Consider the following 18,308-nt stretch of genomic DNA (forward strand, 5'->3'; position numbering starts at 1 on the left):
CTGTAAATATTTTCCCTTCAAATATTTATCCAATTCCCTTTTGAAAACTATTATTGAATTTTCTTCCACCACCCTTTCAGGCAGTACATTCCAGATCGTAACAATTCACTGTGCACAAAATAATTCTCACGTCGCCTCTGGTTCATTTTGTACCAATTACCTTAACTTTGCGTCCTCTGGATACTGACCCTTCTACCATTGCAAACAGTTTGGAAACACTGGAGATATTTTTAATGAATATGTTTTGCCACAATTACTGTTGCTCTCATGCCCCTTCCAATATCTGATTTTAAAGCCATAGAGGTGTATAGTCACAACTGACCACCTGAGACACCAGGGGAGGGCAGAAAAATGGTACAACAGTCTTGAGTTGCCATCGTATTGCTGGTTTTGGCCACACATCAATGTAAAAGAGATGGTCTAACTTGTACCAAATCTTCACTAAAGCCAAGCAGTGCCAGATCCCATCACCAGGAGGCTATTTCACATCTATTTGAGCGTACACCACCTGCAGTTTGCATCCAGTATGCTGCACAGCGATAAAATCCAAGCAATCTTCTGCAAGTTTTAGATGGAATCTTTTTAGCCTAACTAGGAATTGGGGGCTTGCACCTTCTCCCCACTAACATTAAAGAATAGCCGACTAGGACAGCAGAATCGGATGAGTGTACAACTACGTGTGCACGGAGGTTCTTTGCGGCTATTCTTATTGCAACCTGGAAGGATTGGTAATGGAACTCCCATCAGCCACCTACGCCTTTTGCTTCAGAGAGTCTGGGACTGGTAACTGCGGTATAACTGCAGTCTTACAACCGCCCGCCCCCACGAAAATACTCTACTGTTGTCATGAGTTTCTTTGTGTTATCTTAAGCAACACAATGAGGTACGTGGATTCCAGTTCCTTGACGATCTCTAGAAGGTTTATTTACAGCTAAACTAATACACACAATACAGAGCAAACTATATACAGACCCTTTGTCCAAGGTGTTACAGTGCAGAGACACTATGGCTTCCTGTCCCATGACTACATACTGGTATTTAGCTCATTAGCATACTGAGTTCTTAAAGGGACATCACTCTCAAAGTGATCAAACAACAACTGCTGGTCAAGCAGTGTCTTTCAGAATGATTGTGAACACAACCACCTCAGATCCAGGACCATGACATTCAATGTAGAAAAGCATCACTTAATGCCTTTAAATCTGAAGCTCCCATCTGGTGCAGAAGCTGGAGGCCTCTAAGTTGAGTCACAAAAAAGTTGAGAATGGGGTCAATAGCCTCCAGAATTGTCCTAAAATAAAAGCAAAATACTGCGGATGCTGGAAATCTGAAATAAAAACAGAAATGCTGGAAAAACACAGCAGGTCTGGCAGCATCCCTCTGCACTAATGCTTTGTCTTTCATCACACCATTAGCACACTCTCTTTGCCTTTGTCCCATGACCTTGTCAGTTAATCTCTCCGGCCCTCTGTCCTATCACACATCTTTCCTTGTGTTCTCTTTCCCCGCTCCCCACCCCCCCACTTCACTTATTTAAAACCTATGACATTTCTAACCGTTGCCAGTTCTGATGAAAGGTCACTGACCTGAAACGTTAACTCCAGAATTGTCCTACTGCACTATACTATTCCTTCCATCCTCTCCTTCCCTTATCCATTATAGATATTTCCTAGTGTGTGAGGTGATAGGAACATTAGGAACAGGAGTAGGTCATTTAGCCCTTCAGGCCTGACCACCATTCAGTCAGATCATAACTGAGCAGCACCTCAGCTCTGTTTTCCCACCTTTGCTCCATATTCCTTGATACCCTTTGTAAGAATATAAATATGTATTTACATTGCTTCAATACAGAAAAAAGACAGAGCGGCTAATGTAAGTAGAATAAGTTTAAACTGTATGATTGCAGATCTTATCTTTTGATCACAATGACACTATGAACATTGGAGAAACAGGAAACTTCAGACAATGGAACAGGATACGAACCAGGATGACCCCCTGCCCCCCCACCCTGGCCCACCCCACCCCACCCCCACCATGGATCCGAGCCCAGAAATCTGTTTGATAGCTTGTAAAAAGACATCATCTAATGAAAGCTTGATGTTAAATCAGCTCCTGCATGCTGATGGAAAGGGACAGTTAAAAGGATTGTTAAATTACACTTTGCAAAAGACCACACAGAAAAGGATAGGTCACCACAAGTGTTTGACCATAGTAAGAAGAACTCGTCTCCAGGATAGCTAGAGATTGAACACCTGCCTATTTAACTTGGCACTGAGCGAAAATGAATGCAGTGTCAATCAATTGTGTGTTGTCTTTGGAGGAACCTATTGTTGACATGCCATAACTTCAGAGGCGTGGTTCAAAGCTTTAGACTTCGAAAGCTGAGCAGAAGTTAGAGTTGGGAGAAACACAGCTCCACCCTGATTGATCCAACCTCACCTTTCACCTCCGGGTGGAACTCCTTCACCTGGCATCTTCATGACTGCTTTCTACCTCTAAGCTTCATGCCTCAATGAGGGCTTGCAGATTGCCCGTGAAGCAGATGATCTGGCTAAGGAAAAAGACATGTTACACTAGAACAGTATCCATTAAAATATTTGGAATCTTCTCGACAAGCTTGGGCCAAACATGAGTAAGTAAGGATTTTTGTTACTGGGTTAATCTAATATATACATTTAATTTCCAAGAGGTCATGCATTTTGGAAATTCAGAAGGTGTTTTAGTGTTATTAAAACAATTCTAAGTCGTGCATAAACCGAAGATGATGTTCAATTCAGCATCTCAAAAAGGACACTCATTCCATCAGGTGTTGCTCTTCCTGCTGCTATGCACGGTCATCACTGTGGTGATGTGCAGGAGAACAGAGCTGCCACATGAGCAGCTGTGTAGCACTGTGAACCATCTGTATGAAGACACGCTCTTTGGGAAACGAGGCTCTCCAGGGGATACTACGCTGCATACCGTTCCCATGATCATTAGGCAAATGAAGAGTCACTGAAATTCCAATGGAATTGATGATTTATTCAATTGTTCTTACATAGCACATATACCCTTCAAAGAGCTGGTCGACCACTCACTTGCCCTGCCTAAATTCTACACAATAAAGCCCAGTTTTGCATTGGCAAAAAAAAATTCTAATGTTAATTTTCCTAGTGTATGATAAATGATCATTTTCTTTATAAATGCCATGTTGTTTTTCTGGGTAAATGAGCCCATTAATTGTAATATTAAAGTTTGTGGAGATAAAAGGCATTTTCCCAAATTAAAGCATAAAATCACTTTGCACCTTTTTACTCCGACATCCTATGGGTCAAAAACACACAACAAAGTTAAACTCATCAAAAACTGGATAACAAATGCATGTTTTAATCAAGGTATAAAAAAGAAATACAAGGATTCACTCAGTTCGGAGCTTTAGCTACCTTCAAGGGGAGGTAGCGTCAATAGTTACACATGAATTTCTGGATTTAGGACTGTTCTGTATATATAGTCTTAAGATGAATGTTTTGAAACAATAATACATGTAGTTAATTGTCAATCATTTTACTGTCTCCAGCTTTCACACATCAGTTATTAAAAAGAATAAGGTTTGTCCCAACACCCTTACCTAACACCTGGAACCAGGCCATGGTTGTTTCTTTAATAACAGATGAGTGCAAAAAAGACTTAAAGTCATAGACAGTAAGGAATGAATGTCTACAGTAAACTGGTGCATTTTTTTGCCCCGCTATTTAGCGGTGCTTGTTTTTAGCATAGCCATCAGCAAGACAGGATTAACTAGCACAAGATGTTTGACCTTTGTTAATCCCTGGTGGGGGGCTGGGGTGCATGAAGGAAATATTAATTTTTATTTTGTCACCTTGGCAATTACTTTGAAAGGTTACTGGTGAGAACTTTTCTGGGTTGTTCTGACACTTCCTCTTGGCCTGATTATAAGGATAGATTGTACTTAGGCCCATATAACATCACTAATGCACAATATTTGTTGGATCAAAGCATGTTAGGAACAATCACTCAAGACCAACCTGGAAGTTGGAGACAGAAGTCTTGAGTTGCTGAAACAGTTGGTTGGGAACTCAGATTCTTACAATAAAGGGAGGGTGCCATTTGGTCCATCATGCATGTCAGCTCTTTGGAAGAGCTATCTGATCAGTTCCACTTCCAAGCCCTTTCCCTATAGCCCTGCAAATTTTTCCTTTTCAAATATAGCACTCTCATCTCTGAGTCAGAAGGTTGTGGATGCAAGTCCCACTCCAAAGACTTGAGCACAAAATCCAGGCTGACACTCCAGTGCAGTACTGAATGAGTGCTGCACTGTCAGAGGTGCTATCTTTCAGATGAGACGTTAAAACCAAGGTCCTGTCTGTTCTTTCTGGTTGGATGTAAAATATCTCATGGTACTATTCTGCAGAAGAGCAGTGGAGTTTCCCCCAGTTAATATTCACCCTCAACCAATATCACTAAAAAGATTATCTGGTCGTCATCTTTTTGTTGTTTGTGGGACCTTTCTGCGCCCTGCTGTGTTTCCCTACATAACAACAGTGACTATGCTTCAAAAGTACTTCATTGGCTATAAAGTGCTTTGGGATGTCCTGAGATTATGAAAGGCGCTATATAAATGCAAATTCTTTCTTTATATATGCAACTCGACCAGAAAACCTGTGCTTGGAACTGAAGTGCACTTTTCTGACCAGTTGGCTTTTGGATTTGAACCTTGTTATTTCTGTAAACACACCCAAGGTTAAAAACCACAACAAACTTCATCCCATTCCTGTATCAGCATCTCATCTTCAACTTTGTATTTTCCACTTTCTCAAAGCAGGCACAGAATAAGTGTTTTGTTAAATATAGTCAATTTATTGATTTTTTTTCTGTTGATTTGTTTGTGATAATATCTCTTCTTCCTCCCAGAGGTGGAGACATAGTCACCCCTAAAGGCAGAGCAAAGTTTACAAGATTTCTTGCAACATTATTAGCTGCTAGCAATTATTACTCAGTTCATATTTTTTACTGCACAGACTTTATAGTGCCCAGATAACAAGGAGAGGTGCTGCTATATGCCCAAGCACACCTTTTTCTTTTTGGCTAATGGATGGAGAACAATGGAACATCTTCCTACTTTTGGCACTCATGGTTAGCATCGAGCGTTTCGAATCAGGAAGTAGGTTCTCCAACAATATGGCTTTAACTCCAGCCATGGAAGAGCACTCCTTTGCTGTACTCATGTGACATTAGCATTTCCTACATGACTCTTCTCTGAGCAAGAGTGTTGGAATGCGGTCAATATTATATTGCAAACCCGCACATGTTAGGAACCGAGTTGAGACTCCGACAAGTTGATTGGTCTATGCACCAGATTCGTAATGCCAGCAGAGAGGAGATTTAATCTATCATTCTAGGCTGGATCAGAAGCCTGGTCCCAAAGGAAGAATGTTAACCCACCACATCACTCATCCTTGCAAGCTCACTTATTATTACACAGGTCCAGATCTTCAGGGAAACACAGACTTGTTCACTGGGTTGCCCTAAATCACCACATAATTAAGATGAGGGAACATGGTCCATACTGACAACTCTTCCTCTGTATGTGTACAAAATGCCGATAAACCGCAGGTCCTAAATTTAGTTTGAACCATCCAGGATGAACTCTTCTTTTCCATGTGTCATCTGAAAACTGGATTGGAACGCCATTGCTCGCTGCTACCTGCGTTGAAGTTGCTTCATTTGCATGTGTGTGTGTGTCAGGCAGAAAGTTCCAGTTATATCCTGGGGTTCCAACAACGCTATCCCAGTTTAAGATCAAACGCTGAGCCATTCGCACATCTCTCACAAAATGGCTACAGCTGCACAGTTACAGTGCAAAAAAAGTATAGAAAACAATTAATAACATGAACAAATTAATCGGTGTGTGCTTTCAAATCAAAAAAAAAGGTAGAAAGGCACAAACTAATTACCATACAATTAAACATTGGCTGTATACATAAAGAAAGACCTTTTAATCCTTGCGTGTGTCCATATATGTATATATATTTGGCACACCACGTCCAAATGGCAACAGAGCCAATCCACGGGGATTTCAAAACAAAACCCAGGAAGGAGATGAGGGATGTGGCATCACTGAATCTGTAGCCATCATCTATAAAGAACAGAAGATAAGTTTTCCTATTCAACAGTCTAAGGAAGCAGCAATGATCGTCATACTCTTTAAGTATCTCCTCGCCTTTTAGGAATTCAGTCACAGCCCCTGTTTATTTGAACAAGTTGTTCCATCTACAGAAGTGACAGGAAAACCTAATGAAGGGACAAAAGATAAAATGAATTACACATATATCAGAGAGTTTTGGCATTTTATGTAGAAAATCACAATGTATTTCCTCACCATTTATGTCTCAAACATTAGGGAGAGAGTGTAGAGAAAGCAAAGACCATTATGTATCCATTTCATGGATGCTCTGATCACCTGGTTTCAAATTAGACAAGAAGGGTCACTCTAAACTAAAATAAATACCTGCATTTTCATCTCATTGTTTTAGGCACAATCAGGATGAAATAACCTCAACTCAGCAAATTACATAGTCAGTGTCAGCCAGTTAAGGTGATGCCAATATTGGACCACAGAACATCTTTCACATTTTAGTATCTAATTTCAACATTTGACACTGTGAGGTCAAGTATTCTAGCATTTAGATCCAGACTAAAGCTTTCTCTGCACTGCCCCATGAAACACTCCCACATTAAGTACAGCACAGGTTAGATGCAGAGAAAATCTCCCTCTACACTGCCCCATTAAACGCTCCCAGATCAGGTACAGCAAAAACAGTAAAATAACAGCAAAATACTGCAGATGCTGTAAATCTGAAACACAAATAGAAAGTGCTGGAAATACTCAGCATGTCTGGCATCCTCTGTGAAGACAAAAACAGATGAAAGGTCATCGACCTGAAACATTAACCCTGTTTCTCTCTCTATGGATGCTGCCAGACCTGCTGAATGTGTCCAGCACTTTCTGTTTACAGCAAAAACAGGATTTCCTCTAAAGGGCTAGAGGATGGAAAATGTCAAATTGGGGTAAAGGGGCAGGACAGGAAGTTAGAGGTCAGTTCGGGATGGGACAGGAAGTTAGAGGTCAATTATGCACAGGACAGGAAGTTAGAAGGAATGAGAGGTTATATTTATATGTTAAAAATGCTCAATTAATTGGGACTTTTTTCTCTTGCATCAGAAAAATTTATTGAATAGACTTTTTTTTAAGATTATGAGAGAATGTGAGAGGGTAAACAGTTGAATCAGTAACAAGGAGACAGTGACTCAGGCTAATTGAAAAATGAAGGGAGAAAATAAAAAGGGTTTTTTTACATAATGGTTTATTAGAACATGGAAAGCTTTGTCACAAGTGGCTATTGAAGCAAAGCTCGTAACACATGAAAGGATTTTGGATAATTACATGAAAAGGAAAGAATAAAAAGGATACAAGACAAGGGCAGAGAGATGGAGTGTGACAGCTCCATTTAAAGAGCTAGCACTAGCAGAGGCACAATGGACCAAATGGCTTCCTTCAGAGGTATAATTCTTCTGAATTCTTCAGTTCACCAATGAAAGCCTTTACAAACCCTTCACTCACTCCAATTCCCTCCCCATCCTAAAGTGCCCACAATACCACATCAAAGGGTCTTCAGGGATCTTCCTACATTCCAACAGTGACACCATTTCAAAAGTACTTCAGTAACTGTAAAGTGCTTTGGGACATCCTGAAATTGTGAAAGGCAAATTCTTTCTTTCAGCTCCAACTATATATTGTTTTAAATTGTTATAAAACTAACAGATTTAATGAGTTTCTTTCAATTCAGTGTCAAATTTATTCTCAAAATATTGGCCCATTGCCATAGCTGAAGTGGTTCACTCAACTCTTATTTCAGTAGAACAGCAAGGCTAATGGTCTGAAATTCTTTGTACAGGCACAAAGTCATGAAGCTAGAAATGGAAAGCAATTCCAGTACTGTGCAGTGAACCAGATTGCAGCTGGGGGACGAGATGCCACTGTAGAACTAATACATTCTCTCAGGCATCCAATCATCTTTGGAGAGAGACAAGAGGCAGTTCAACTCATTATTGAGCAATAATTTGTTTATGCAATTCAAAAATACCATTCTTACTCTGGAGTTGTCAGTATTAAAAAATAAATGGTACATTAGTTTCTAAAATACTTTAAAACATAGTATTGGCAATTCAATTAGTGATTGACTGGTGAATTGCTGCAAGAGATTTTCCCATTTAGATAGATAAAGACCAACTCCAGCAACACTTCTTGCCCAGAGCCATCATTGGATTGATACGATCCAATTCAAGGACATTTTGGCCTAGATTTTAACAGGGGCGGGTTACATAGGCGGCAGGGGTGGAGTTTTAGACCACGCTGTGGCATTTTAACTCCATAGTGTTCATCTTTTGGCCTTGACAGGTCTTGGCTTCCAGTTAGGCGTGGAGGACTCCAGAGCAGGCTGCAGAACGAGGTCGGTTTGATCCACGACCCCACAGGTTTTTGTATAGGAGGAGCTTGGAGGGCTGAGGGGAAGCACTCCTGTTCTCCTGCCAGCTCACTAAGAGTACTGTGAAGGCACTTAACCTTCTCCTTGAAGTTGTCCTCGCCCAAAGGCCACAGTTAAACTTGTAAAACAGGTTAAGTCAGAGGCTGCCAGCCTTATTATAATATTTAAATTGCCTATCTGCCTCCTGGTAGCGGGTTGGCTGCCTGCTCCTCGCCTCCGTTTCACCCAGAAGTTGGTGGCTTTGAGGTGGGTTGGGGTCGAGTTTGAGAATTTTAAATTTTAAACCTCCGATCCAACCCTAACCCACCCATTTTTGGGTAGGAAAATACAATCTTGATGTTAGCTATACAACAGAAATTTAAACTGTCAAATCATCAGATTTACGGTCAGTTTAACCTGTTAGAAGTTTACACAAATACTTCTCCATAAGACTAGACTAGAGATCTGTCTTATTTCACATTCGTAGTTGGCTGTATGTTTATAATAAAAAAAAATCCTTTTTGATCTTTGGCATCACAGAACCCCCTTCCCCCATACCAATTTTATTCCCTGGACGATTGAATGAATGAGAATGGACATCCTGCTTCATAATGATAGGTGCACAAGAGTGGACTGAAATACTTTGCTGCATGAATTTGCCCTCCTCCTCTCACTCAATGAACCATTGAGTTTCTACCATCTGTTTTACACTTTAGCCAGCAGGGTTCATGGATTGAATACTTGTCATGCACCCTTGTGTTTTATTGCAAAGTCCGATTGATATACCACTGCAGTATACCAGCCCAACCCCCTGTAAAGTTACAATTTAGAGACAAGTTATTCTTAGTCTAATTGTACCCGGTGGGGCCAAAATATTCAGTCGAGATTGACCCTCATCAAATTTTCTGCAGAATAGACATTCACTTGCTGCAAAACCTGAGCTGAGTTTGCAGCAAAAATTGATCTTGAGGCACTGCAGAATTCTAGGGGCTTAGACCATGATGATGGGGTCAAGCCCCAGGACTGACAAGTAAAAAATTAGGAGTAAAAAAAAGGAAGATCTGATGAAACATTTCTACCTAAAGTAGTAAAATAAATCATCATAGAAGTGGGCAGTAAAGATGGGCAACTAAATGTAATCTTGGATTGAGGGTAACAGCAAGAATGCAAGTAGCTGAGCCAAATTAATATGGATAAGCACATCGGAATAGCACCCCTTCCCTCACAAGATGGTGAGGGGAGTCAGAGAGGAATGCCAAAGATTTTGTTTTCTTAAATTGGCCTCCCTCTATTTTCATCTGGCATTTCGCTTCATCCAGGAGATTGCATAGACTTGGGTGGGGTGGGAAGTGTATACATTGTGATGCACAATGTGCATGACAGACTGGACGGGCCAGTCATTGTTCATATATTCGTATGTTTAAGGCCAGTATCTGCAAAAAAGGCCAATTGCCTGAGTTAAATGAGATTCACTGTTTTTCAGATTGGTGACTATAAAATGGGAGAGTTGAGGATAGGCGACTGCATGAAGCCTGAACTCAGGCCAATTGCATCTCCTGCCGGCCAATCATGGATGAGTATTGATGTTATTGATGGAGAACTGTCCTCCAAGGCCCACACAAACCCAGCCCTTCCTGATGAAAGAAATTAGATAGAGACCTCATGGCTAATTTGGATAAATAGATCCATTGCTCTTTCTTCCAAAAAACTTATTCTGTCAAATGACCAGATGCCCCAACATTTGACTGTAGAGTTTTATGTCAGATTCACCCCACAAACAACAAAACTATTTACTGCTCAAACCTTGCAGGGAGAGGTTACTCTATAATCAGTGTATGGTTGCCCAACTTGATCTTTGCTGAAATAAACTAATCATTCCTATGATCTGGAATGCACAAGCAGACAGGGCGGTGAAAGCAGATTCAAAAGCAACTTTCAAAAGGAAAGCAAATACATAGACTTATATAGAAGGTAGATACAGCCATTTGGCCCAACTGATCCATGCTGATGCTTATGCTCCACATAAGCCTCCTCCAGCAAACCTTCATCTTAATCTATCTGCATAACCTTCTATTCCTTTGTCCCCCGTGTACTCATCTGGCCTCACTTATACTTGAAAAAGAAAATATACTTGAATGAGGATATGTACTTGAAAAGGTAAAAATCTGCAGGGCTATGGGGAAAGGGCAGGGGAGTAGGACTAATTGGATAGCTCTTTCGAAGAGCTGGCATAGGCATGATGGGATGAATGGCCTTCATCTGTGCTGTAAGATTCCATAAAGCTAATCACGCTATGTCATATCACAATGAAAGCCTATTGTGGCTGTCAAACTTCCATCATCTTTCCCATAGCTTGCAGCTGTATACTGCAGTAAGAGAATATTTCATTATGTCTGAAAAATGCAGCGGGTAGACTTGTGATCAATCAGAATGGGTACAGCGTCCTTCACAGTCACAACTCAAACACAGCAGGTTTTACAGCAACATGAAACATTTCATATTTCAGAATATTTTCAATTACATTTGAAAATACCCAAGGCATGGAATAGAAAGCGAATCATTTCAAAGAGCATCCTCAGTTAAGTGAACAAAGTGTAGAAAACAAGGTCTTTGTCCAACAACTAAGTGTGTGCATAAATAAGCAAAATTCATTGGTTGAAATGAAGTCAAAAGCTTTCAGTAAATGTGAATGAATGAGCAGCAATAGAACTTGAAACAGGAGCAAATTGCTCCAACCAGAAACACTGGAGGCAAATCATTTCTTCCCTGATAATTGGTAACAGTTAGAACAATTAGATTCAGGAAATCATTTTATAATCCTAACATGCCTTGTCTGTGCACACTCTCCGAATGGAGTTACATGATTCATCTGCCAGGTCAGATAAATGTAAGCTCATTTTCAGTCTGAAGCATTTCAATATAAGGACATTTTCAGAGTGAGTCCTATTTACACATTGGATATAGTAGGTATGTGATCCTATATGTGTTTAGGATCAAAAAACATTCCATGAATTCCATTAAAAAGCCTTCCAGAGACTTCAGTAACTGGAAGTGACTTGTGAATCAGTGCAGCATCAGTCAAGCAGGCAAAAGCCAATCTAGATAACAATCCAATACTGAGGAGCTGGTGCATCATGTTGAGACAAGGCTTACAACAGAATTACCTTATAGTAACAGCAAACAGTCGGTTCCATTCATCTGTTAATCTGATGGGTGCTCAGGACATGATCTATTGACTTCAAACCAAGAGTCTATACATCTGTAGAGAAAAGACACAACATTATGCCAACTCTATACACACAGGACTGCCTACTAGAAAGAAAGTATCTTCTTCAAGGACAGTAAAGCCGATTGTATGAAACAGGGCCCACCAGAGTATATATACAGTTGGAGGATGGCAGTTAACACAAAGGAAACATCATATAGCCATGTTTGTGAGGCATGCCCCATTTCAAAGGAGCTTTATACATTTCAAAACTCCTGAGAGCAAGTAATTTTCCTGTCTCTTGTTGTATTTGTGCTGTTCCTCCCAGCATGCTTGCTATCTCCCTTCTTTGCTTTTCTCATTTTCTACTGTGTGCAGGCCCAGATCTCCCTTTGTGTCTCCCATGACACCTGTTATTTCCTGACAGCAAGGTGAAATAACCTGCTCTTAAAGCCTCTGGCAGTGTTGCACATGGCCCTCTTTCCCTGTGGAGAAAATATTCTGCACGAGAGGCCAGCTGAGAACTTTAATTCACCATGTGAGGTTCCCTAAGTAAAAAACAAACACATATGCTACACTAACACTTTGTTACACAGTGTTGTGTTAACTCACCTCATTATCTTTGATAGAGAGAGGAGTTTAATGCATTTATGAGCATGTTCCTTCATTTCATATGTTGTACATGGTCTTTGAAAGGAGCAGGGTGGTGGGCCAAATAGAGAATGTGGGGGTTACATTCATTGTCCATCTTGTGAAAGGTGGCAAGTATCACTAGGAGTGCTTAACTCTAGTTAATTGCCACTGTCCAGAAGTCCCTCCTTAAGCTCCTTCACCTCCCTCTTCTTCATGAGCTTGGTGGCCATTTCCCTCATGCCTGTAAAGCGCATTAAGATGGTTTTCTGTGTTAAAGGTGCTATATAAATGTAAATCGTTGTTGCTGATGATTCTATAATTAAATTCATTGTGCTCAAAAACAAAAACAGGGCACCATCTGAATCCCATGTTGATTTTCTGTCATGTAGAATTTTCAGGGAGTGTTATGTTTTTGCTGTTCCTGTACCAATACAAACTACAAGCGACAAAAGGTACTGAGTGAAAGGACCTAAGAGACACTCCAGCTAAAATTGGGGGCGTTGTCGGGGCTGGGGTGGGGGCAAGTGGGGAAGACATGAGATGGAGGGGATGGAGCTCACAATCCTCAAGGAGGACACTTTTAATGCTTTCTTAGAAAAAAAAACATACACTTTTTTAAAACAATTTTTCACAATGTATCTTGAATAAACGATAACTCCAGATTAAGATGCTCTCTTTTGGAAATCAATGAAAGAGGGTTATAGTGAAGAGCAAAATGTAGTGAATTCCTGACAACATGCACTTATAGTTATTGTAAGGTCTCTGCTCATGCCACGAATTAATCCTGAGCCACAAATGGGCCAAGGAAACCTACTTCTAAGCCACTGGCAATGATACTAAGTTAACTGTCAGTAAAACGTGGCCCAATGTAGGATTTTCAATCCTCACAGATTGCTCTGGAACCTGCAAGCATTGAGCTCTAATCTTCTGGACACTTGAGAGCAACCCTGGAGAAAATTTATCAAAGCATTAAAAAGGTTATCATTTCTTTGAACACTTTCATTGATTAATTTTTAAAATATTGGAAATGGGTAAAAAGGCTGTTTGTGTGGAGTATTTGGAGGTGGGAATTCATGCGACAAACCCCCCCAGGAATATGTCCAACCAGAGTTGGAAAACCTAACCCAGTGTGATTTGCCTGTGAAATTGCCATCAACCATTCCAGCATGGAAGCATGAAGGCAACTGGAAACGACCCTCTATGAAGAAGTACGAGTCTAAACATTCTCGGACACAATGCTTTGGGAGCTATTGATATATCTATGAACTTAATCATTTACATGGTGTTCTCTTGAAATGGCTTGCTCAGAATGTTCCAAAGTACAATGGTGATATTAATAATATTAAGAAGCCATCATACTGCATGTCATTAGATTTTGGCATTGCAGTATTGAGAGTGTTGTCAGGATTTCTATGAGAAGTTTCCTCCTTGGGTGCAAGAGCCCTTGGCACTCAAAAGCATGCACTGCAGCAATAATCTCGGCTCTTCGGCCTACTCACCCTTTATGGTAGATGCATAGACAAGGCAAACGTGCAATGGTGTCTCCCTGCTGCAGTTCTTCAAGGCATATTGCACATTCTCCAGTATCTTTACTCAGCACATCCTCTGCAGCAAAAAAAATAAATGGCATTACTACAATGTGTTAATATCGTTCCAAGCTTCCACCAACAGAGGCTCAACTGCATGTGTGTAAGGAGACAGTCCTGTTAACACACAATTGCACAAACAGGATTGTAGATAAGGAACATGTTCTTCAGGAACCAAAGCTGCCAAGCCCATTTACACAACCTAACAGCTCCTTTGTATTACAAGGCTGCGTTCAATTGGCTTGTTCAGCATCCCCTGGATTCAGGGTACCAGCAGCTGCAGAGGGTGATGGTGCTGGCCGGCACTTAGCTGGCTTAGGCATCAGCATGCATATATGTGGGTGTGTGCACATGTGCATGTACTTCTAAATGTATACTTGTGTGTGGGTGGGTGAGGGAGAGATCGGTTTAGGCATAATGTTTCATTACATGCATAGTAAGAGTGGAGTTTATTTGTGAGCAGTTCGGCCTATGTCATTCTTCTGTGGGTCTAATACAAGTCACAATCCCAAATTGAGCATATGTTAATTGTACATGAGGCTGAGCAAAGAGCTCAGGAAGCAGCTATTGCGGCAACAAACGGGCTTTGGAGCGTTTGTTTAAAAAACCTTACTAAATGACTTCATGAAATGGCACCAGTAGAGGGGGCTGCTTGCCTCTCTTTTGTGGTGATGAACTGAGGTCACATTCAGCAGCTGGTTTTTGAAAGCCACAGGGAAAGCAAACCAAATGAGATCAATGTATTTGGGGAGTCATTGAGGCTCAGCACTAAACCTGCCCTATCTGCAATAGGACGTGACTAACCAGCCACCATATAACCTGAATGTCTGGCCCAGAATCATTAAACCATAAGGAACGCAACGTAAGGGGAAGCTTTAAAGAAGGATTTTTATTAACCTTTCATTGGCAATGAGCCATCGCACAACATCTTACACTTATATAGCACCTTTTATATTGTAAAACACCAAGTTGCTACACAGTAGCCTTATCAGACAATATTTGGCACTGAGCTACATATAAGGAGATATTAGGGCAGGTGACCAAATCTTGATCGGAGAGCTATGCGGGAATTCCAGAGTTTGAGGCCTGGATCACTAAAGGCATGGCCACCAATGGAGGTGTGAAGGAAATTTGGGACACACAAAAGGCCAGAATTGGAGGAATGCAGAGTTCTTCGAGGGTCGTAAGAAATTACAGAGATATGGAGGGGCAAAGCTATGAAATGATTTGAAAATGAGGATAAACATTTTAAATTCGAGGCACTGCTGTACAGGAGCCAATGAAGGTCAGCCAGCACAGGGATGATGGGAGTTGGTGCGAGTTTGGATATAGGCAGTAAAATACCGTAGCCTACCAAAGGAGAAACTTTCCAGAAGGATTTTTATTGACAATCTTCCATTGGAAATGAGCTATCACTATTCAGTAGGCCCCGTCTCAGGCTCTTATTATTAAGGCAGAATCCAAGTTCCTTTGCTTCAACTTGGGATGCCATGTCTTGGCCTTAGCTCTCTGTCCAATGGCCTGGTTTAGAATGGAATTACTTGTTTCCACCAAAAGGAGTGAAGCAGATTTTGGCTGTGTTTTACCTGTTTCACCAGCTGGGTTGCCGGGTTGGGTCAGAAGAGGTTTAGTGCCTTTCAAAGCCAGTAGATCAAAATGAGAGGCTTTAAAAAAAGGCCAAGAAGGGCAAACAGAAACTACAACTGGGTCACATAGCTGGAGGTGCCTTGCAGTATAGATGTAATGTGAAAATGTGTGCCAATCCCTGCCTAGGGAGATCAGAAAATGAAAGAATCGTTGCACTGTTCACTTATGTCATGCAGATCACAGGCAAGTGTTTAGCTTATAGTAACTGTTCAGCTTCTCACTCCACATTCAATAATGTGATCGGTCTCCAATTCTTTAAATACCATCTGCCTCTTTTATTTTTATAAGCTAAGCTTATAATACTTCTTATAGATCAACTAAACATCTCTCTGCACACACATCTGCTTCCCTCAGCCGCAGGTTAAAATAAGATGAACCAGGAGATCCAGTTGTAAATTCTGCTGCTGAAAATTTTAATATGAGCAACAACCATTAAGTATGGTTACAAACACTTCTTCACATTACATCTATACTGCAAGGCACCTCCAGCTATGTGACCCAGTTGTAGTTTCTGTTTGCCCTTCTTGGTCTTTTTTTTAAAGCCTCTCATTTTGATTTACTGGCTTTGAAAGGCCTTTGAATTAATGCTGGGTTCAAGGACAAAGGTTGGAATTTAATGTTAAGGCGGTGGCCCCACCAACCGGCTGAATAGTTGGGGGAGAGCCTGTATCCACCAGGCCTGGAAGCCATGCTGTTATTTTGCATGGCCCAGGCCCTTAATTGACGTCATTTGGGACCTCCACCGCTCTGAGGCAGGAGGTCCCGCCTCCAAGAGCTGCTGGCCAATCAGAGGGCTGGCAGCTCTTCAGTCCCAGCAGCGCCACCAGGAGTGGTGGCCACTGCTGGGACTGCACCCAGCAACGAGCCACGATAGATGCTGGCCTCGGAGCAGGTAAGTGTGGATCGAGCATCACTGGGGACAATCGGCTAGGCCCTGGCGAGGATTGGATCAGAGAGCAGGGCAAGGGGGGACTACTTTTAGCAGGGGTGGCGTGTACTGCTGGGGGGGGGGGGGGGTCCTCCGTTGGACACAGGGTGCCCGATCAGGAGAGCCCACCCCACCCCCAGCCGCAAGGAGGCCATCAGGTATTACTGGACAGCCTCCTCAGGTGCTGGTGTCCATCCGCTGCTGGTAAAATACCATCTACGATGGGAGGAGGCCCTTAATTGGCCATTTAAGGGCCTCAATCGGCCTGCTGTGTGAAGGCCCTTTGCCACCATCCACGCCGCTGGTAAAGTAGCAGCGGGGATGGGTAGGCAACGGGTATGGCACCCCCTGCCTCCCACACGTTTTTGCGTTGCTCCTAGGAAAGGGACGTAAAATTCCGGCCAAAGTCTGTGTATAACAGTCACATATCCCTCGTACATTACCATCACTGGAGCTCACAACCCAGACTAAGCCCCTCAATTCAAGTGTGTTTCGTCTCCTCAGCATGTGGAGACATATTCCAGCAATTACAGTTGGCTATTCAACCCCTTGAGTCTGTTCCCTGCCATTCAGTTAGAACATGGCTGATCTGTGTCTCAATGCCATTTACCAGCCTCTGATCTACACCCCTTGATACCTTTAACGAACAAAAATATATCGATTTCAATCTGAGTACTGTATTATACATTATATATATATATGTGTGTGTGTGCAGAGTACATCATATATGTGAGTTTTTTTTCATTTGTTCATGAGATGTGAGCATTGCTAGCAAGGCTAACATTTGTTGCCCATTCCTAATGACCGTTAAGAAGGCGGTGGTGAGCCACCTTCATGAACCTCTGAAGTCCAGCTGGTGCGAGTACAACCACAGTGCTGTTAGGGAGGGAGCTCCAGGATATTGATCCAACGATAGTGAAGGAATTGTGATATGTTTCCAAGTCAGGATGGTGTGTTGCTTGGAGGGGAACTTGCAGGTGGTGTTCCCTTGCGACTGCTGCCCTTGTCCTTCTATTTTTTTTTATTCATTCATGGGATGTGGGCGATGCTGGCCAGGCCAGCATTTATTGCCCATCCCTAATTGCCCTTGAGAAGGTGGTGGTGAGCTGCCTTCTTGAACCGCTGCAGTCCATTTGGGGGTAGGTATACCCACAGTGCTGTTAGGAAGGGAGTTCCAGGATTTTGACCCAGCGACAGTGAAGGAACGGCGATATTGTTCCAAGTCAAGATGTGACTTGGAGGGGAACTTGCAGGTGGTGGTGTTCCCATGTATTTGCTGCCCTTGTCCTTCGAGTTGGTAGAGGTCGCAGGTTTGGAAGGTGCTGTCTAAGGAGCCTTGGTGCATTGCTGCAGTGTTTCTTGTAGATGGTACACACTACTGCCACTGTGCGTCGGTGGTGGAGGGAGTGAATGTTTGTAGATGGGGTGCCAATCAAGCGGGCTGCTTTGTCCTGGATGGTGTCGAGCTTCTTGAGTGTTGCTGGAGCTGCACCCATCCAGGCAAGTGGAGAGTATTCCATCACACCGCTGACTTGTGCCTTGTAGATGGTGGACAGGCTTTGGGGAGTCAGGAGGTGAGTTACTCGCCTCAGGATTCCTAGCCTCTGACCTGCTCTTGTAGCCACTATATGGCTACTCCAGTTCAGTTTCTGGTCAATGGTAACCCCTAGGATGTTGATAGTGGGGGATTCAGCGATGGTAATGCTGTTGAATGACAAGGGGAGATGGTTAGATTCTCTCTTGTTGGAGATGGTCATTGCCTGGCACTTGTGTGGCGCGAATGT

General features: G+C 42.1%; 1 protein-coding gene across 2 annotated transcripts in view; it reads right to left on the minus strand.

Annotated features, from left to right (window-relative positions):
• Positions 1-3,346: 3,346 nt before the first annotated feature.
• znrf2b (zinc and ring finger 2b) overlaps positions 3,347-18,308 on the minus strand; it is a 183,243-nt gene continuing 168,281 nt past the window's right edge. For both annotated transcript variants that reach the window (XM_068055811.1, XM_068055804.1), the window contains 3 exons: positions 13,863-13,968; positions 11,690-11,784; positions 3,347-6,291 (listed from right to left, as the gene is read on the minus strand). In XM_068055811.1, coding sequence (XP_067911912.1) covers positions 11,727-11,784; positions 13,863-13,968 — 164 coding nt within the window. In that variant the 3' untranslated portion in view covers positions 3,347-6,291; positions 11,690-11,726. The remainder of the gene's footprint in view (positions 6,292-11,689; positions 11,785-13,862; positions 13,969-18,308) is intronic.

This window comes from Heterodontus francisci, chromosome 2 (assembly GCF_036365525.1).
Source record: "Heterodontus francisci isolate sHetFra1 chromosome 2, sHetFra1.hap1, whole genome shotgun sequence".
NCBI classification, from domain to species: Eukaryota; Metazoa; Chordata; class Chondrichthyes; order Heterodontiformes; family Heterodontidae; genus Heterodontus; species Heterodontus francisci.